We start from the raw sequence: 22,038 nt of genomic DNA, 5'->3' as shown, positions 1-22,038 counted from the left end.
ATGCATAAACATGGAATTTCTACTCTGATCATGTTCAGATTTTTAAAAATATATATTTTTATTGATTTCAGAGAGGAAGTGATAGGGAGAGATGGAAACATCAATGATGAGAGAGAATCACTGATTAGCTACCTCCTGCATGCCCCACATGGGGGATTGAGCTTACAACCCTGGCATACGCCCTGACAGGAATTGAACTGTGACCTGGTTTGTAGGTTGATGCTCAACCACTGAGCCATGCCAGCCAGGCTGATCGTGTTCAGATTTTATTTTATTTTTTTCATGTTCAGATTTTTATAACACTTCCTATTTACATTCTTGTGTTTAAATGATTATTTAGGTTTCTAATGGTCTCATTCTAAAACTCCAACAAAAATCTAGGGAGCCTTAGGTAGAGTTGAAGGAATTTTTCAGAGTAAGCATTTGTAAGTATCTGAATGATGAATCAGGAAGCATTTAAAAGTATTGAAAACCAGGAAAGATTTAAATAATTTATTAAGATAATGTTTTTATAGTCATGGAATTAGAGTGTTTTTTGCCTTGTTTAAAAAATGAATGAAATAACTTAAGCCAAGGTGGTTTAAAAACAATCCTATATAATAAAAGCCTAATATGCTAAGTGTCCGGTTGTCCAGTTGGCCATTCAACCAATCAAAGTGTAATATGCTAATGATATGCTAAGGCCGCTCAACCGCTCGCTATGACGTGCACTGACCTCCAGGGGCAGATGCTCAGACTGGTAGGTTAGCTTGCTGCTGGGGTCTGGGTGATCCAGACTGAGCGAGACAGGCTGGACACGCCCTGGAGCCCTCCAGTGGTCCCTCCCCAGCTGGCCAACCTCCCGCGTCCCTCCCTGGCCCCGATCATGCACCGGTGGGGTCCCTTGGCCTGGCCTGCGCCCTCTCACAATCTGGGATCCCTTGGAGGATGTTGGAGAGCCGGTTTCAGCCCAATCCCTCAGGGCAGGCTGAAGGACCCCACTGGTGCACAAATTCGTACATCGGGCCTCGAGTTGGAAATAAATGTCAAAAAAGTAATAAGTATATAAACATGAATATATAAACACTAGAGGCCTGGTGCACGAATTTCTGCACAGGTGGGGTCCAGCTGGCCTGCTCCGATTGGGGGCGGAGGGGGGCGGGGCCGGCTGGGGGGTAGGGCCGTGGGCAGTTGGGCAGCAGGCCCCGTCCCTGATCGTGGTGTTGGGGGCTGATTGGGGGCCAGGCCCGCCCGGGGGAGGGGGGGCAGTCGGGGCCTGGATCAGGCTGGTTGGCTGCTGCAGTGTGTGTCATAGCCACCAGTCATTCCGGTCGTTCTGCCACTGTTCCAGTTGCTGGGCTTTTATATATATAGGTAATTGTTGTGTTTGAACTTAACATCTGGCTTTGAGAGGGGCACTAGTTGAATGTGGCCATGTCATAGTTTTCTTGACTCCTTCAGATACTCATACAAACACCCATGAAACTAGATAGCAAATCCAAAAACATATAATAAATAAATCTCAAGCATCCACAAATAAAAGCAAGTAAGGGCAGACCACTAATAGCTACAGACCTCCATAGTATTACTATCTGTGCAAGAATAAGTGGGGGGAGGGTGAATTATATAGGATGTTTCATTGCACTTAAATGCAGGAGACCTCCAAAATAGCCTCAATGATTTACTAGACAATGTGGTGGACTATATTAAGAGCAGCAGCTGAAATGAGAGGGTGGGGGTTGCCCACTCTAATATCAGGCAAGTACAGTGAGTCCATGGTAAAGACAGAAAAGGATAGAGCAGTTTGGCTCCAAAGAATTCTTGAAATGGACTTGCTAGAGTTCTCTACCAGAGCAGGATACCGCACTGAGTGGAAACAAAATAGAATAGAATAGGATCATCAAAATTGAGAAGACTAGGGAAAATGAAAAGGAATGAAAGGGAAAGGAAAGATAAAGTTCAGTAAAGATAGAGGAATAGCTGGAGATCTCATAAAGGAAGCTTCCATTGTCTTTAATATTACATGAAAGCAACAGAGGACTGAATTCTGTAAAGTTAGAAAAACTACCTTGACCACCACTTTTTTATAAAAGTTCAGGAAAACTAATTTTACATAAACATGAGAAACAGAAGTGTCAAGATTAAGTCCCACTTAAGGTATTGTAAGGAACATTTTATTTATAGCAGTATTTTAAGCTGATAACAACTTAACTTTGAACGCATAATTAAGTCCTATACTTTTACTCTCCCCCACATTAATGTTTCTGATGTTACAATTTACATCTTTTTACCTTGTGTATTCATTAACAATAACATTGTACTTATTTTTTACTACTTTTGTCTTTTAACACATTTACCCACCACTATTCCAACATTAGAGTAATCTGAATTTAACCATATATTTGTCTTTACCAGTGAAATTTAAATTTTCATATGTTTTTCTGTTACTGATTAGTGTTCTTTTGTTTCAGCTGCAAGAAGTTCCTTTAATGTTTCCTGTAAGGCTGATCGAATTGTGATGAACTCTTTTAGCTTTTGCTTGCTGGGTAGAGTACAGTAGGTCCAGGAACTTAACTCTTGTTTATGTCAATTAGCTTGTGGTAAAATTTGTTTCATTAGATGTCATTTCACTTAAAGTCACAGAACCTATAAGAGATATTAAATAAGGACTTACTATATTTTTGTTTGGCAGTTTTTGTCTTTCAGCACTTTGAATACATTGTGCCACTCTCTCCTGGTCTGTAACATTTCTGCTAAAAACTCCGTTGATAGCTTTGTGGAGGTTCCCTTGTGTGAAATAAGTTGTTTTTCTCTTGCTGATTTAAAGAGTCTCTTTAACTTTTGACAATCCTATACAATAAAAGCTTAATATACTAAGTGTCCAGTCAAAGCATAATATGCTAATGATATGCTAAGTCTGCTCAACCACTTGCTATGACGTGCACTGACCACCAGGGGACAGATGCTCCAACCATTAGGTTAGCTTGCTGCTGGGGTCTGGCTGGTCAGGACTGAGCGAGATGGGCTGGACACGCCCTAGAGCCCTCCCATGGTCCCTCCCCAGCTGGCCAACCTCCTGCGTCCCTCCCTGGCCCTGATTGTGCACTGGTGGGGTTCCTTGGCCTGGCCTGCGCCCTCTCGCAGTCTGGGACCCCTCAGGGGATGCCGGAGACCCGGTTTCGGCCTGATCCTGCAGGCCAGGCCAAGGGACCCCACTCGTGCACAAATCTGTACACCGGGCCTCTAGTTTAATTATAATGTATTTTGGTGTGTGACCTTTTGAATGAATAGTTTTTGGAACTTTCTGGATGTCTTTGGAACTTTCTGGATGTCTTTTTTTTCTTCCAGGTTAGGTAAATTTTTAGCCATTTTCTTCCATTAATATTTTTGCCACTTTCTAGCCTCTCCTTCTGGAACCCTTATATTGCAATTATAGTCCACTTTATGGTGTCCCATAAGGCCCTTAGGCTATCTTTACGTATTTTTTTAGCCTCTCTGATTGGGTGACTTTCACTGCCTAGACTTTGAGTTTGCTGATTCTTCCTTACATTTGAACTATTGTGCTTTCGTACCCTTCTATTTGAAGTTTTCAGATCAGTTATTGTATTCTTCAGCTCTGTGATCTTTCTGTATACTTTCTTATTTTTTTTTATCTCTTTCTTGAAATTTTCACTTTGTTCATGCATTGTTCTCCTGACTTCAGTGAACATCTTTATGACTGTTATTTTGAAATCTTTATCAAGTAAATCATGGGCCTCTGTTTCATTAAGGTTTGTTTCTAAAGTTTTATTTTGTTTTTCTTTGTTTGAATATATTTCCTGTTTCTTCATTTTCTTTGACTCTTTGCTTTCTGCACATTAGATAAAACAGACACCTTTTCCAGTTTTGACAGAGTCATCTTGTTTAGGAAATGAACCTTGTCAATCAGCCTGGCCTAAGCTCTTGGTTGTCTCTCAGACTTTTGTGATTGTCCAAGCTACCTTTTTTTGACTTAGTGGCTGGCTCCCAGTAGCTGAGGTTGTGCCAATACCGGTCATGCATTTCAAAGTGGAGGATAGCACTTCGATGAAGGCTGATTGGAAGCTGGAATCCCAGGCAGCAGCTGCAAAAGTATACAGCCAGGGCCCTTCCAGGGAGAAATTTGAAGATGGGCTTTTTACCTGCTCCCTCTATGTTGGATGTGGATATATAGCTGCAGAAGGGGTTGCTTCTATACCCATTAAGAACTGCTTCATTACTTGCTACAGTCCTGAGGGACTTGTGGATGTAAGTCTTATTGGCTTTCAGAGGCAGGCTGTCTTGGGCCTCATCACTTGGGCAGCATGGAAAAAGCTGGGGCACTAGATATGTGTACAAGCTGAATCTGTGGAGATAATGGAGGTTTGGAGTAAGCTAGGATGGAGGTTGCGTCTGCCAGCTGCTTTGGTCTATCAGAAGGCTTACAAGTCATCCTCTAGATATCTGCTAAAATAGAATCCTGAGCATTAGACAGCAGCTTTCAAAGGAGGCAAATAGACTTCTTTCAGGAATAACTTGAGAGATGGGTGATTCTGACTGCTCTGTCTGTGCTCATCCCTGCTGGGATAGATTCCTTTTGTAAGCCTCATGGTAAGGTAATCAAAAACAGAAACCTATTAAAATTCTAATGGTATTCTTCACAGAAATAGAACAACCCTAAAATTTGTGTGGAACCACAAAGTACCCTGAATAGTCAGAGCAGTCTTGATGAAGAAGAACAAAGTTGGGGGCACTATACTTTATAATTCCAAACTATATTTCAAAGCTATTATTGTCAAAACATTATGGTATTGATATAAAAACAGATAGATCACTGAAACAGAGAGTCCAGAAATAAACAACTGCATATATGCTCAATTTTAATTTACAAAAAATAAGCCAAGAATATACAACAGAGAGAGGATAGTCTCTTCAGTACATGTTTGGAAAATTGTGCAGCCACATGCAAAAGAATGAAATTGGACCCGAAACTCAAATGGGTTAAATACTTAAATTTAAGGTCTGAAATTCTAAAACTTTTAGAAGAAAACAGGGAAAAAGCTTCTTGAATTGGTATTGGCAATGATTTTTTGGATTTGACACCAAAAGCAAGGCAATAAAAACAAAAATAAAAAAGTGGGACTACATCAAATTAAAAAGCTTTAGCATAGTAAAGGTAACCAACAAAATGAAAAGGCAACCCGTTGTGCAATGGGAGAAAATATTTGTAAATTGTATATTTGATAAGGTGCTGATATCCAAAATATATAAAGACACCTCTCATAATTTCCATCATCACAGAGACAAGAGATAAACATTGGTGAGGATGTGGTGAAAGGAAAACCTTTTGCCCTGTTGGTGGGATTTTATACTGGTACATACAGAATATAAAACAGTATGGAGGCTCCTCAAAAAAAAAAATATTACTATTGTATAATCCTGTAATCCCTCTTCTGGATATATGTCCAAAGGAAGTGAGAACAGAAATTTGAGGAAATATCTGCTCTCCCATGTTCCTAACTGCATTATTCACAATAACTAATATTGCATAGAAACAACCTAAATGTCTATCTGTCAGTACATGAGTGGATAACTTGTGATGTACATATACATTAATGGAATATTACTCAGCCATCAGAAAGAAGGACATGGGACTTGAGGGAATTATGCTCAGTAAAAATGAGTCAGATAGAGAAAGGCAGGCACTATATGGTATCAAGTATATGGAATCCCAGCAGAAAAGTAAGGTCAAACTCATAGAAACAAAGAGAAGAAAACTGGTTGTCAAGGGCTAGGATGTAGGGGAAATAGAGGTTGGTAAAAAGGTTTAAACTTTTAGCTATAAGATGAAAAAGGTCTGAGGATTTAATGGAATTAAATTTTTAATACAGGCGTGGTCATCCCTGGCTGGTGTGACTCGGTTGAGCATCATCCCTTGCCCTGAGGGGCCGCTGGTTCGATTCTAGGACAGGGCACATACCGGGGTTGTGGATTTGATCCCCAGACAGGGTGCATATAGGGACAGCCAATTGATGTTTCTCTCTCCCTCTTCTTCTTTCTCTAAAATCAGTAAAGACATGTTAACATTTTAAAAAATATATATGTACAGGGGAGGGCAAAAGTAGGTTTATAGTTGTGAGTATACGAAATAGTTTATTCTTGATTATTGTTTATGAATTATTGTATTATTTATTATTATAATCTATTTTTGCCCACCTCTGTATAACATCTATAATAATAAAAGCATAATATGCTTATTAGACCAGACGACCTTCCGGGAAAAGCCGGGGTTGTGAGGGAAGCCTGGGTCCTTGGTGCCTGCCAGCAGCCAGAGAGAAGCCCAGGTCCCAGGTGCCAGAGGGTAGCTGGTGCCCACAGCTGGGGGAAGGAAGGCCTGCTCTTGCTCGAATTTCGTGCATCAGGCCTCTAGTTGTGATTATCATTGACTAACTGCATTATATATACTAGTAATTGAAGTTTGTTAAGAGAGTTGAACCTTAAACACCAAACAAACAAAAAAAATTGTGAGATATGATGTTTAACTAGATGGGGGAATCCTTTCATAATTTATATGTATATCTTATCACTACATACACCGTGATATCTTTCCATTTTATTTGTGAATTATACCTCAGTAGAGCTGAAGAAAAAAACGTTATAAAGAAAAAAACAAACTGATGAACCGAGTAATGCTTTTCATAGGAAACTTCCTAAAAAGATATCATAGAACAGATCAAAATCTCCATTTTAAAATGCACTATCAGTAAGTGAAATGTTACCTGTCAAAAACCAATATAAATTAAAATTAGAAGCTCAGAAATTAGATGACAGAATCCAGGGAAGTATAAATAAAAGAAAAATCATTATGTACGTAATTTGCAATTTTTAAAAATTGTTAATGAAGTGCTGAGTAGTTTAGTTTTTACTATTATTTTTCAGTTGTGTTACTTGCCTTTCTTGGCAACTTCTCAGAACTCTCTCTCTATATCTTACCATAATGAATTCCGAAAGACTTTAGTATGAAATATGTTGGTCTATTTAAATTTGGACTTAAACTATGATATCATTCCTGTAAATGTCATAATCACTGTAGGGAACTTAAAGCTGTTCATTTAAAATGTGGAGGACATTGTAACAGTTCTTTTTGGGAAATGAGGTGGAAAACTAATTTGCTAGGGAAGAGAGAAATAAGAAAAATGAGAGGAGAAAATTGCAGTGATTGGGCTGGTAGAGTAGATATAAGGTTCTAAAATAAAAAGTTTGTTTGCTAAACTAGTAATGCTAATTGTGTATTCAGTTTTTTAAAAATTTGCCCTAAATATAAAACACCGTAGGCTAGAGCTAGACCCATTTCATGTGCAGTAACGGATGCTAATTCTGCTTAGATAAAAATTATTTTATCTCAATTTAATTTATTTTACTGGTAGTCTCTTAGATATTACAGATCATCAAATAACCTCAAGGACCAAAAATTGAATTTTCTTCCCTAAAATATGTGATATTCTTTATTTATCTTCAGTTGCTTATATTCTCGCTCCCTCTGTCCCCCCCCTTTTTTTTCTCTCCCTGGGCTATTTATGAAACTATTATATTTGATATTATGAAAATGTCAAAGCATTTATTTTCTTTAATATTATTTCGGCTCAGAACATTTTTTGTTTATTATTCAAAAGTATTTATTAATTATATCACTCTCCATGACACTCTGCAAAGTTCTGTGCCTTTAGTACTAATCAGGCAGTCTACCTTTTCTTTCATATAGCATAGATTGCTTGTGAAGGTTTTAGGTCTGCTTTATCTCATGAACACATTCTGCCAGTGGCAGGACTTCCTTTTTGCTACATGACTTGTGAAGGTTAAGAAACTATATAGCCAAAAGTTAGCTGAGATGATCTTGTGCCGGACTAGATGGGTTTCCAGAGAAAGCTCTACCAGAACGCCTTTTTAGCCTTATGTGTATGTTTTTACTTTCAGTTATCGAAACCATACGAAGTGATGGAAGAAACAGGCTTAGGTTCTTTGTTCTTCCACATCAAGAAGGGAAAAAACCTATTGCTTGCTTGCTTATTTATTTATTTATTTTAAAAATATCTTTTATTGATTTTTTACAGAGAGGAAGGGAGAGGGATAGAGACTTAGAAATAACATCAATGAGAGAAACATTGATCAGCTGCCTCCTGCACACCTCCTACTGGGGATGTGCCCACAACCAAGGTACATGCCCTTGACCGGAATCAAACCTGGGACCTTTCCGTTGCAGGCCGACGCTCTGTCCACTGAGCCAAACTGGTTAGGGCCCTATTGCTTATTTAAAACTGCTTCCCAGTGCCAACCATAGGATTTTTCTTTTTGCTAACCTTTCTCCTGTAATGAGATGAATTATGTGGAAGGATGGAAGATGTGAATTCAGAGATGGGAATTGATAGCAGTGCTAATATTTGGGCTTCTCTGTCTGGTAGCTTCTAGTGAACCTGGGGGCTGCTACCAAATTAGGGACCATTCTGAAGTACTTGGTTTGGGGGTCTTGGACAGTGTGAAAATATATTTGAATTTACTATGTGACTTATTTTTCACAGGCGTATTTGACCTTAAGATACTAGTGTGTGTTACTCAGGGTTTGTATGTGTTAATGTGGATTACAAAACCATTTAATGGGAGAGATGACATTCTGATAAAATAATAAAATTTAGAAATATATGAGTTTTTCTCTTTGTGTTAATAGGCAGGCAGTGGTTAAAGGTTCCCTTCCTCATCCTTTTGCCTTGACGTTATTTGAGGACACATTGTACTGGACTGACTGGAATACACACTCCATTTTGGCTTGCAACAAGTACACTGGCGAGGGTCTGCGTGAAATCCATTCTAACATCTTCTCTCCCATGGATATACATGCCTTCAGCCAACAGAGGCAGCCAAATGGTAAGTGATTTTGATTTTTAAATTGCAAGTTGGAATAACTTTGAAGCACTGTGTTGTCTGGCGTTCTTGAGATGCAGGAGGACATGGTAGCAGGGAGGAATTAAACAATAGGGAAAACATCAAAATATAATTCAGGTTAAACAACAGCTTAATATCTATCACTACAGATGACCTCAGCCCCTTGTTTGGATTTAGAGTTATAGAGGTGGAGAAGAGGGAAATAAGAAATTGAGATAGCTCATACACAAATGTATTTCTTGTTCATATTATGTCTCTCTAATGTGTGTGTGATGTTTACTATGAGTATGTTTAAAAACAAACTCTTCTTGAATGGAATCTTCTGTTAATCTAACTGGTAAATTTAAGTACCTCAGTTTGCTGAATAAAATACCTACAGAAACTTTTCTGTGCACACTCCCATCCCCTTTTATCTTAATTTTGCTTTTGTTTTTTGGTCAACCTTTACAATGGTTTGGGCTGTGACTGCCTACAACAATTACTTACAAAGGGGATAGAATTATATTTGAAGGAATTTGAGAATGTTAAATGTTTGGCAGTTGTGTGTAAATAAATATTTGGCATGTGTCTGATTGTATTCCATAGTCAAAAATGAAGAGTTTTTAGATTATACATTGCCTTGTATTAGCTCCTTCCATTTAGGGCAGCGGTTCTCAACCTGTGGGTCGCGACCCCTTTGGGGGTCGAACGACCCTTTCACAGGGGTTGCCTAAGACCATCGGAAAACACATATAATTACATATTGTTTTTGTGATTAATCACTATGCTTTAATTATGTTCAATTTGTAACAATGAAATTGGGGGTCACCACAACATGAGGAACTGTATTAAAGGGTCGCTGTATTAGGAAGTTTGAGAACCACTGATTTAGGTGGGACATAGTTAAATGTTGAATTTGTTATATTGGAATCTTGTGATTATGAGTCCATAGAAATGCTTTTAAATGTATGTGTTGCTCTTTTGTTAAAAAGAAAATGTTTAGTCATTTGTATGAATTTTTTATTCTCATGATTAGCCCTCAGGAGAGAATTTCCATGTTGTTGTTTTTTTAATTGCACTGTTGGTACTTTGTGTTTTACTAATTTGAGAATTTGCATTTATCCGTGATATTACTTTCCTTAATCTTTCATATTTTGTTGGCTTCTATCTTACTGATTTTTTTCTATGAATATTATTTAAATCTATTTTTTTCATAGATTCTACAAATTCCCTTTTTTAATCCATATGCGTATCTTTTCCATGTTAATCTTTCCAAAGTGTTTTTTTTTTTTTTTTTTTTTTTTACATTGGAATTACTTTTCTTGGTTATCAGTCCCTTCTGCCAGTCTGTTCTCATTCTCTGTGTTCATTCAACTTTAGTTCTTATTAATCAACAGAAACCTTAATTTCCAGTTAGACTATTCACTTTATTTTCTTTCCCAATTACAGACTTCAAGCTTTTATATTATGGTTTCACCGCGCTTGAAATGTCTTCTTTCCTGTCCTTCAAGGCCCCTGTCATATCCTACATCCTCCATGAAGCTTTTTTGTTTTTTTAATCTCTAATGATTTATTTCCCATTTGACTCTATACTTATTTACATAGTCTATAATGTGCAACATAGGCTTTAGTTTCATGGTTTTATATTGTTTTCTAGTTTGTTAATTTTGGCTTACCGACTAGATTGTAAGCTTTTTTAGGGCAGGGACCTTCTGCTTTATTTCTGTGTATTCCTCTTGGATACTGAATGCTAAATAACTTCTCACTGATTAACTCCCTTCCTTGCAGATGTTCTAGTAGTCAAGCACCTGGATGGCATTTGGTAATAATTTGGTTTATCAGAGTTGTTCATGTTATGGTTGTTAACCTTTGTGTACCTAGAGTGAGAGAGGTCATCTATAATCATTGGTATTAATCAGTGTGATTTATACTTGACAGCTACAAATCCATGTGGAATTGATAATGGTGGTTGTTCCCATTTGTGTTTGATGTCTCCAGTCAAGCCTTTTTATCAGTGTGCTTGCCCAACTGGGGTCAAACTCCTGGAGAACGGAAAAACTTGCAAAGATGGTAAGAACATGGTCTCCAAGAAGGAAACATTTTTAATAGCAATTGGAATTCTTTATGATTTGTTTTATTTCTCTATAATAAGCTCTATATAGTAGAGTGCTTCAGGAGACTCGTTACTTAATCTTAGCTTCATAATTGGTTAAATAACAGGAGTGTTTTCTGTTTTTTGGCCTCTTGCAAACTATTTTAAAAATTATTTTAGTATTTTTAACATGCTGTTTTTGAAAATAATTAGGTGCTATTTCTTTTTTCTATCAACTCTTATAATCATTTATGTCACAATTGATTCCTGTGGAAATGAGTATTCTCATAAAAAGTACATTTTTAACAATAGGTAACACTTGTACATAAAGAACCTCTGTGCAAGGAAAATATGTTTATTAAACTTTTAACTGTAAAGACTATCATGGGGGTAGATAATATTGTCTGAAAAAGAATGATATTTTTAATTGCCTTTTAATAACAGAGAAGTGCTTTCAGAAGAAGAAAAAGTTGCATATTGTACTGTTTAAAGCAACCTCTCTCTATACATAGCAACTACACTGCCTCTTCTTACTTTCTTAATTCTCTATAGCAGTGATTTTCAACTGGTATGCTGCGAGAATTTTTAAAACATGCAATACGTTACTATTTAGTCAGGTCACTGACCTCTTTTCCCTTAGATTGTCAAATTAAAAAATGACAACAGCCAACACAACAATAGCCGTTCAGTGTGAATGAATCAAAATTATACTTTTTTGCATATAAGCATAACCAATGGACATAAGACACTGGGGGATAGGGGAGGCTAGGGAACTGTCAAGGGCGGGGGGGAAAAATGGACACATATGTAATACCCTTTGTAATACTTTAAGCAATAAAAATAAATAAATAAAAAAAATTATACTTTTTGGTCAGATTGGCAAAAAATATATTTTTTGGTGTGCCGCAGAGTTTTAGTAATTAGTTTATGTGTGCCATGAGATGGAAAAAGCTAAAAATTGCTGCTCCATAGAGAGAGGGCATGTTGGAGAGGTATACTGGTTAGGACATTTCAGGGGATTTCTGATTTGGGAGAATACCAGTTCTTCTCTTATTCTTCTTAATCTGAATGTTATTCTTCAGTCTCACCCCTATGGATCACCATCTGGTTCTCTAGCCACCAGCAAGACCTGGTAAAAAAATTGTTGTATTTAGCAGTGGCTTCTTTATCTAACTCTGTAAAGCAGAAGCCTTTTTTTTCAGAGTGAGTTAGAGAGTTCCTGGCAGGGGGGTCATGGAGTCAGAGAGATGGAATTGAGCCGGTGTACAGGATATTTGTCATGACTTGGCATTGATAAATTATTCTCATAGTCAAAGGTGAAGCTGGCTGACTCTTGTCAGATGGTTTCCATGGCAAACAGTAATTTGGTTTCAATTTAAAACAAAAGGTTTTTGTAATGTTTCCTTTTTGTTTAAAAATATGTAGCCTGACTTTAAAACAGGATTTATTTTAGCAATAGTGGTCTGTCTACTCCCTCAAAGGGTACATGTTTAACAACTATTTTGAAATTCAGATATATATTTGACCTGTAGTAGCCTTCAGTTAACTATTCTGTTTTGATCACCTTGCTTAAATTAACAGCTTAACTTTCTGTGACTTCTTTGTTTACAAAGTTTTGGGCTGCCTCCTTTTGATAGAGCAAAGGCAGTAAATTTTGCAGTTATTCCTACTTGGTGCCTGCTATGGCTTTTAGGGCTATATTTTCTTCAAGACAGAGTTCATTTACAATTAATTCTACATTTAAAAAGCTGATGCTGAGAGCTTTACTCTTGTCAGTTTAATGCTAGTATTTTCCTTTGCACTTACTGCTTTGGTTAGGAATCTTTTTTCACTCTTTTGGATGTCAATTTTCTTACTAGCTTTTATAATTAGATGACTTTTTGCTAGTGATTTACTTGAACAATTATAAATATTCTCAGTATCTGCTGTATTTTTATTGAATACTAATTTGAGTTTAAAATATTTCATAAATAAATTGGATTTAAAACTCAATGAAATAAAAATTTGAAAGTATTTTCTAATGATAATAATATATTAATTAATATTTATTGAGTACTTTTATGTTCAGTACATTCCTGAGCGCTCGAATCAACCCTGTGAGATACAGACAAAGTGACTAGGCTTAGAGAGAGTGGGTGTTTTGTCTAAGTTTGTATAACTACTTGAATTCAGTTCTAGCAGATCCACAATTCGTACTTTTAACCACTGTTACATTTATCTGATTCCCTCTGTCTTCTGTTGCTATTTCCTTCAGCCAGGCATTATCTTATAGTTAGCTTTGTCCACAGCTTTACTGAGATATAATTTACATACCACAAAATTTAGCCATTACAAGTGTACAAGTCAATGATTTTTAGTAAATTTACAGAGTCGTGCAACCATCACAATCCAATTTTAGAATATCTTTATCAATCACAAAAAGACCTTGTTCTAGATGACCTTGTTCTAGATTTCCTTACCTTTTAAAGAAGCATACTTAATATGTGTGTGTGTGTGTGTATTCATTTATTTATTGCTTTCAGATAGAAGGGAGAGGGAGAGATAGAAACATCAGTGGTGAGAGAGAATCATTGATTGGCTGCCTCCTGTATGCCCCATAATGGGGATCAGCCCACAACCTATGCATATGTCTTGACCGTAAATGGAACTATGACCTCCTGGTTCATAGGTCAACCTTCACCACTGTGCCACAATGCCCTGGCAAAAGCATACTTTTTGAACAAAGGACCTATATCCTATCTCCTTCCTCCGTTAATATTCAGCTACTTAATTTCTTAGTCACTACTTACTTAGTGTTCATTATACCTTTAAGCAGCCCCCCAGAGGCTGCATATAATGAATGAAACCAGAGTTCAGTCATTAAAGAGCTTCACCTCATAGTCAAGCTATTTCTATTTCACTGCATTACTTTTCATTTTCACCTTAAATAGATGCTAGTATCCTTTTATACTACGTGTCAATTCCTAAAGGAATTCTACATTCTTTATTTAGAGTTGCTCAATTTTGCTTGTGTGTTTTAATTTTATTTTTGCCTTCTCATTTATTCTACTTTGTTCTAGGTGCCACTGAATTATTGCTTTTAGCCCGAAGGACAGACTTGAGACGCATTTCTTTAGATACACCAGACTTCACAGACATTGTTCTACAGTTAGAAGATATCCGTCATGCCATTGCTATAGATTATGATCCTGTGGAAGGCTATATCTACTGGACTGATGATGAAGTGAGGGCCATACGCCGCTCATTCATAGATGGATCTGGTAGTCAGTTTGTGGTCACTGCTCAGATTGCACATCCTGATGGTATTGCTGTTGACTGGGTTGCCCGAAATCTTTATTGGACAGACACTGGCACTGATCGGATAGAAGTAACAAGGCTCAATGGGACCATGAGGAAGATATTGATTTCGGAGGACTTAGAGGAACCCCGGGCTATTGTGTTAGATCCCATGGTTGGGTAAGAAGCTCTGCTAATAGAACATTTTGCCTGGTATTTTTGTTTCCTATAGGTCCCTAAATATATTGACAAAAACAATTTGATGTATGGTTTCCAATAAATGGCTTTCCATTTTTGGTATATAGTGATTGTAATAAAATATCAAGTTAAAGAATTGCTAGTTTTTTCCCTTGAATGTTTTGAATACTTTTTCTTTCTAAATTAAGCCCATGCTTGCTGACTTTGTGTTGGCTGCAGATTTTGTCTAGGTTGCATCATGACCATGAAAAATGTTAAAAGAAATAGTTTTCAGAACTCTTTTTCTTTCTCTTTCATTTAATTTCATTTTATTTTCAGTACTTCTGGAATGATATGGTAAAAACATATCTTCTGTCATATATTTTCAAATATATAAATGACTCTATTTTTAAAACTTTGTCAGGCCATGCAGCTTGACTCCCAGTCTTTTTTATTTTTTATAGGAAGGAAGAAGTTATGAAGAGCATGCCCCCTCTTTTTTAAAAAAGTATGTTTTTATCCATTTTAGAGAGGAAGGGAGAGGGATGGAGAGATAGAAACATGGATTAGAGAGACACACTGATTGACTGCCTCCTGCACGCCCCCTACTGGATTGAGTCTGAAACCCCGGGCATGTGTCCTGACCAGGAATTGAATCTCGGACCTCTTGGTTCATGGGTCGACGCTCAACCACTTATCCACACTAGCAGGGCATATTTTTATTTTTGTGACATAACATCCTGACCGTAGTCCAGGGAAACAAAGTTTTCTACATACTCACCAATGTTATTTGTTAACTATGATATTCATTCTGAGGGCAAATGTAGTGGCAAATCCTTAAACTTCTGTATATACCAATGCCTTAGAGCCAATTAAACTCTCAAGGGCCTGAAGAATCACTTGGCACTACAGTGAGAGTTTGTTAGAGAACTCTATTTATTATTGACTAGAGGCCCGATGCATGAAGATTTGTGCAAGAATGGGCCTTCCTTCCCCCTGGCTGCCGGCACCGCCTTCACTCCGGCCGGAGCCGCCTTTCCACCTTCCCACGCTGCCCAGAGGCCTGGAGCGGCTGGGGTGGTGCAGAATGCCTGCGTTGTCGCCATGACGACGACACAAGTGTCCTGCCCTGCCCCTCCCCGCCCCCGGGGAGGGAGCACAAAATATTTTGAAAAAACATAACTAATAATGGAATCTCATTATTTATTGGAAGGCATTTTTATTATCATTTCTAGAAAACACTTTTTTAAAAATATATTTTATTGATTTTTTACAGAGAGGAAGGGAGAGGGATAGAGAGTTAGAAACATCAGTGAGAGAGAAACATTGATCAGCTGCCTCCTGCACACCCCCTACTGGGGATGTGCCCGCAACCAAAGTACATGCCCTTGACCGGAATCGAACCTGGGACCCTTCAGTCCACAGGCCGACGCTCTATCCACTGAGCCAAACCAGTTAGGGCTCTAGAAAACACTTGATATGAAAATTCCCTTCAAGCTTATACACTGCTAGTATAAATGCCTTAAACATACTCTTGGTATGTTTAAGTGCTATTTCTCCCCCTTCTATGGTGTTTATTGATGACATCAGTGTGATATGACTGGTCGATCTCACCTTAGTATATCTGAGAGCTATAGTTTATTATCTGTTTTTAGCTCATTTTTTTTTTGTGTGTGTGTGTTTACTTCTATAGGTACATGTATTGGACTGACTGGGGAGAAATCCCAAAAATTGAACGAGCAGCTCTGGATGGTTCTGACCGAGTAGTGTTGGTTAACACTTCTCTTGGTTGGCCAAATGGTTTAGCCTTGGATTATGATGAAGGCAAAATATACTGGGGAGATGCCAAAACAGACAAAATTGAGGTTTGTTTTTTGCTTTTCATTTTAGAACCAGTTTTATAATGGTTTTGAGTTATGGTAATTTGATGGATATATTCTTGCCTTTTGTCTGGGGTTCTAGAGGAATCTTTTACAGAAATTTTGCTCAACCTTTAGGATTCTAGGAATTAATGTGTTTTCATGCACCTAACCCTAGGATTTCTGAGTTATACTGGTATGAGAAATGGGTATTCATCTTTCATATCACTTATATGAATGATTTTCTTCATTATGGGTAAAAGCCACTGCCTAAATTTCCTAGGGGCAGTTTATGCACAAAACAAATGTTATATAAGATCTATACTGGAAAAGCTGGTAGTCATGTCAGGAAAACAAAGCCCATGTGTGTGTATAGCCTTTTTGTTGTTAAATTGATTATGAACTATGGGGAGAAAGATTAATTAACCAAAGCTTGGGAAAAATATTTACCAAACTAGAGGCCTGGTGTATGAATTCGTGCACTGCACAGGTGGGGTTCCTCGGCCTGGCCAGCAGTCGGGGCTGATCAGGGCCATCTTACCCAGTCCCGATTGGGGCAGTTGGGGCTGGTGACGGGTGGGCGGTTGGGGGGTGGGGGAGGAACCACAGGAAGTTGGCCCACCACAGGAGTTTAGCTGTGGGAGCACACTGACCACCAGGGGGCAGCTTCTGTGTTGAGCATCTGCCCCCTGGTGGTCAGTGCGTCATCATAGCAACTGGTCGAGTGGTCATTCTGTTAACCAGTTGTAACAGTTGCTTAGGCTTTTATCTATATAGGTGGTAGAATTAAATTGTAGTATCAGAATAGAAATATGGTGGAAACAACTAGTGGTGAGTATTTTTTCAGTCTTTTGTAAATGGTTTATAGCTTTAATATTGAGCATGAAGTCTAAATTTCACAGCTTTGAATTAAGCTGTGCTAGAAATCTTATGGATTGCATATTTAAAACAGAGTTTTGATCATACTATTCCTTTGAGGAATGCATGACTTTTCATATCAAGAATCACTTTGAATGTCTCTTCAAAGCCACAGCAGGTATTTTCTAGTACATAGGTAATTTGGGATCTAGAGTTTTTATTTCAGAAAGGTATTCTTAGGAGTTCCAGGGACTCTGAGAGAATAATGAATTGAAGGGCCTCGCTTCAGAACGGAAACTTGGAATAGAAAAATCCCATCAGTATTCCCACCAGGCTCAAATACTGAAAACTGCATCTCTTATTCTTGCAGCTGGTTTCCATTAATAGAAAATTTTTCGTAGACTTGACTATATAAATTTTCTCCCTGTTGTTAGTGTTTTATTGCCCCCCACCCTTTAAATCCAAGTTAGTGTTTCAATCTTTAACAGCTGGAGTACAGTGCTAATGAGACAAAGGTTATGGGTTCACTTTTCAGAAGGCTATTAGCTTCACTTGGTTGGCCTGAATACAAATTGCACACCCATTCCCAACCAGTTCACAAGTGTGTATTGTTGATCAGCTGTGGACTATCCATGATTGATAGGTAATAACTACTCTTCGAAAAAGTTTAAAGCTTATGTGTCCAAGAAGAACGTCTGTACATAAGGGAAGAGAACATAATTAAAGTAGGGAAGAACACTTGATTTCTTATTTTGTAGGGATTTTTTAAATTCCATATTTGGTCTTACTTTTTTTTTAGCTTTCCCATTTCAGGTCACTTTTAGCACTTTAGATATAGAAATTTATTCAAAATCACAAATAGTTCAGGAGGGATTCACGTAAAGAAATGAGAATTTATGGAGGTTCTGAGTGATAGTATTTAAGAATAAAAATGAAGCCCAGCTGGTGTAGCTCAGTGGTTGAGCGTTGATCTATGAACCTGGAGGCCACGGTTCAGTTCCCAGTCAGGGCACATGCCTGTGTTGCAGGCTCAGTCCCCTGTGTGGGGGCATGCAGGAGGCAGCCAATCCGTTCTCTCATCATTGATGTTTCTATCTCTCTCTCCCTTGCCCTTCCTCTCTGAAATCAATTAAAAATATTTTTGAAAAAGAATAAAAATGAATACATATTACATAACAATATGTAATACTGATTAAATGCGAATTATTTTCTTAGTTTGCTGTGAATCCAGTAGATCTCAAAATTAGTATTTATTCCGATATCTTTGCCTGTTGTCCTGTGCTATACATTGTATACAGGTGTATATGGTAGTGTCATTTGCTCCCTCACTTACTTCTTCCTTGAGTGGTACCAACATTTTTAAACCTAACTTTTAGATCTGTTTCTCTTCTTGCAGCTTTGCTAGAACACAGCTTCTATTTGTCTTTGTCCTCTTTTTGATAGGTTATTTGGGGTTAATTGTACATCTAACTTCCACTAAAATATATACACACACACCTCTCCTTATTCTGTTCCCTGAAGATTCTGATGAAGTTTCCCTAATTGAGCATCAATGCTTTTGTCATTTTCTTTTCACAGACACATTTGGGAAATAAAGAGCTGGTGTTGTTATTTTTTCTCTTCTGAATTTAGGATGATGTGTAAAATTGCTGATATATGACAAACTAAGGAAAGAGCGCAGCTCCTTACCTAAATTAATCTTACATAATTGGGGGAGAAAAACTGTTAATTTCCCTGAGACTAGTAGTGATTATAGGAGCAACTGCCACCACTGGCTTTTCATCTTGCTTTACTGAATAGTAGATGGATTATACTGAACTTGAAAACTTCTGAAAAGATATATAATTTTTAAAATGCTTCTTTTTCTAGAAGGTTATTTGTTAGCCTTTGTTGTGTAGCAGCTGATCCTAAGTACTGACCTGACCCTAGTCTAGGTCACATGCTCTCCTCTAGATGCATCCTTTTAAGAAAGCTTCCTAACTTTTGTCATGCCCAAGAGTGAAAACTGCTTTTTTTCCCTGGGTCAATAAGAAAATATCAAATTATGGATTTAATAGCCGTGTTCTTTTCTGGAAGACTTAGAGTTTACTTGGGATCAAACTGTCCTATATGTGTTTATAGTACATTTGAGAAGAGAAGATAGTTCTTTGGTACATTACTATGTAGCATTGTAAGGCATAGTAAATCTTGTGTTTCAAGTGGATCTTATGGGAAAAGCTCAGAATGTACATTTGCTATTTGCTTCCTCAGTGGAGATTCCTTAGGTCTGGTTCTCACTCCCTTTTTTTGTAAGGGAGGATAACCAAATGTTGGATATATTGGGGGACTGGGTCTAAGGATTAGGGAAGCCAGAGAAAAGTAATGGGCAGCTCTGGGTTTGAGATTCAATTTCTATTATACAGAGTTGCAGAAAGAATAAATAGGTTTATCTGAGGTTTATAACCATCTTCTGTAGAGAGGGATGAGGGGACACAAGGAATTGCTAATGTCAAACTTTCTGAAAGACAGTCATAATATTGGCCTGTGATTTAATATAAGACTGCATCTGTGAGGATATGTCTGATTTCCTTACTTGTCACCTGAAGAGTGACTACTTATCTGTATGTGTCAGTTAAAAGGTACATGCTGGTACTTGTTTATGCTGCTTCATTATGCTAATATTTAATTGCCTTTTATGAACCAGCTTCTGGTTTACTTGTCTGCACTGGATTTCCCCGCCCTTTCTCCACCCAAGTGTTAATATAGTGTTTTGGGGCTTCCTGATAATAAATATTAAAGCATGTGCAGAAAGGATCATTTCTATTTTTCTGATAGGGGAAACTTGAAATAAGCCTCCATTTCTGCTTTATGAGATCCTGCAGTAGGCAGAAACATGTTGTGTCTTAACATTCTCATTTTTCTTGGTCAGGTTTCACTGCCAAAAACATCTGTTGCACTGAGGGTTTCTCCACCTTCCCCTGCTCCTGAGGAGTGATCAGGGCAGCAGCTACCACTCACACCCACTGATGGTGCAGGCCTTGCTTGCACCCACCGCTGGCCCAGGCTCCAATCGCTCCGCGCTGCTGGTGTGAGCAGGGCTGGCCGCCGTCAGTGCGTGGGAGCAGTGGCAGCGGCAGCCGGAGCGAGGCTTCTGGCAGAGGGGGGAGGGGGGGAGGGGAGGGCTGTGGCAGGAGGGGCCGGGCAGAGGCGGAGGATGGGCTAAAACCCACCCCTGTGCCCACTGCAGCCGTGTGGCCCACGGTTCCTTTCAAGATGGACAAATTCGTGCAGTGGGCCCCTAGTTCAGCATAATTGACTAAGGTGATGTTGCTGTTTATTATGCCTTTTTCTGAAAATCTGTTCTCAATTTTATAGTTTTTCTGTGCAATTCAGATTTTAGAAAGCTTTGGTGACAATAGCAATTCTTAGCTCTCTCTGTAAAAGAACTTAGTAACTGCAAATGTTTAATATTTTAAGCATGACTTCTTGAAAAAAAATAAAACGATCTAGTGCAATTATGATACTTTCCCTTCATATTAAAAAATCACTTGCATTTACTTTGAACCAGGTTAAAAGGCTTTAAATGCAGCACTGTCATTGCCCTTCCTGCTCTCTTAAACAGGTGCATGGCATCCCCTTACTTCCCCTACTTGGTCCAAAGCATTTCTCTTTACTTGTCACCCCTGCGAGATTCTGCATGACTGAAATGTTATTTCCATGGGTATATATTTTATTTTTTAAGTGCCATTTCTGTTAAATTATATTTTATGTCCTATGAAGTGTATTAATCAACCCCCAATAATATCTATTTGTCTGTCTTAAAACTTCTGATTCGCTCCTTGATTTAGCTATTGCCTGGAACATTAGAAGAGGAATAGTTCCCTGTGAGCATAATTTTAGTTTCTCTTTTACTGCATAGCATTCCCACTCCAATTCATTTTATGATAGGTGCCTAGTTGTCCTATTGCAGTGATAGCGAACCTTTTGAGCTCGGCGTGTCAGCATTTTGAAAAACCCCTAACTTAACTCTGGTGCCGTGTCACATACAGAAATTTTTTGATATTTGCAACCATAGTAAAACAAAGACATATTTTTGATATTTATTTTATATATTTAAATGCCATTTAACAAAGAAAAATCAACCAAAAAAATGAGTTCGCGTGTCACCTCTGACACGTGTGTCATAGGTTCACCATCACTGTCCTATTGTCATCTATTTGTTAACATGCCTAGTTAAGTAAAGTGGCATAGCAGCAACTTGGGTAGTAGACTGGCTGCCTTCCAAGAGTTCATGGGTAATCCTGTCTTGACATTTAATGAACTGATGAAACTGCTCCAAAAACCGGATGTGATGTTTATAGAAGGTTTGCTATTACCTCCTCTCCGTAGAGATAATGTTCTTGTTAACTCACATCTGTTTCCTGTTGTAGCCCACATTTTCAGTGTGGTTTGGGAATATTTGAGAATGCCTCAGAATGTTAAATCTATACCACAATGTGGTTGAAGCAGCTGAAACCACTGGAGACTCTGGTTCATATTTGGAGGAAGATTTTAGAGGTGACAGAAGCCTAATTTAAGTTTAACTAATTAACCACTCTGAGGTAATACAGGGAAGCACACACCCTCAAGAGTTGCCAGAGATTTAAGTAGGGTTGGCTCGACTACTAAAGCATAAGGGTAATCTTTTGGAATCACCTAAAATGGTTCACTTGTTCTAGATTCAGAATGTACAAGCAAGCTTTTACCAGGAATTGTGTTGTTATTTTAGACATAGGGGCTTAAAACCACATATACAAACCTAGTAACCTGTCCCAAACTGTGCCTAGTTGACTATGAGAAATATAAGAGTGATAAATCTAAGAGTGATTAATTTTAGCTCTTCCTTTTAATGTTTTAAAAGCAGCA

The 22,038-nt window shown here is 38.0% G+C and overlaps 1 protein-coding gene across 6 annotated transcripts in view; it reads left to right on the top strand.

The window, feature by feature from the left end:
- LRP6 (LDL receptor related protein 6) overlaps positions 1–22,038 on the top strand; it is a 146,211-nt gene that overhangs the window by 67,221 nt on the left and 56,952 nt on the right. For 5 of the 6 annotated variants that reach the window (XM_059682219.1, XM_059682218.1, XM_059682216.1 and 2 more), the window contains exons 4-7: positions 8,699–8,895; positions 10,831–10,962; positions 14,044–14,440; positions 16,131–16,302. In XM_059682219.1, coding sequence (XP_059538202.1) covers positions 8,699–8,895; positions 10,831–10,962; positions 14,044–14,440; positions 16,131–16,302 — 898 coding nt within the window. The remainder of the gene's footprint in view (positions 1–8,698; positions 8,896–10,830; positions 10,963–14,043; positions 14,441–16,130; positions 16,303–22,038) is intronic. The other variant, XM_059682217.1, reaches the window with a different exon arrangement.

Source organism: Myotis daubentonii, chromosome 2 (assembly GCF_963259705.1).
Source record: "Myotis daubentonii chromosome 2, mMyoDau2.1, whole genome shotgun sequence".
Lineage (NCBI taxonomy): Eukaryota > Metazoa > Chordata > Mammalia > Chiroptera > Vespertilionidae > Myotis > Myotis daubentonii.
The sequence above is the reverse complement of the archived record's forward strand: the minus strand, read 5'-3'. Positions and strand labels throughout refer to the sequence as shown.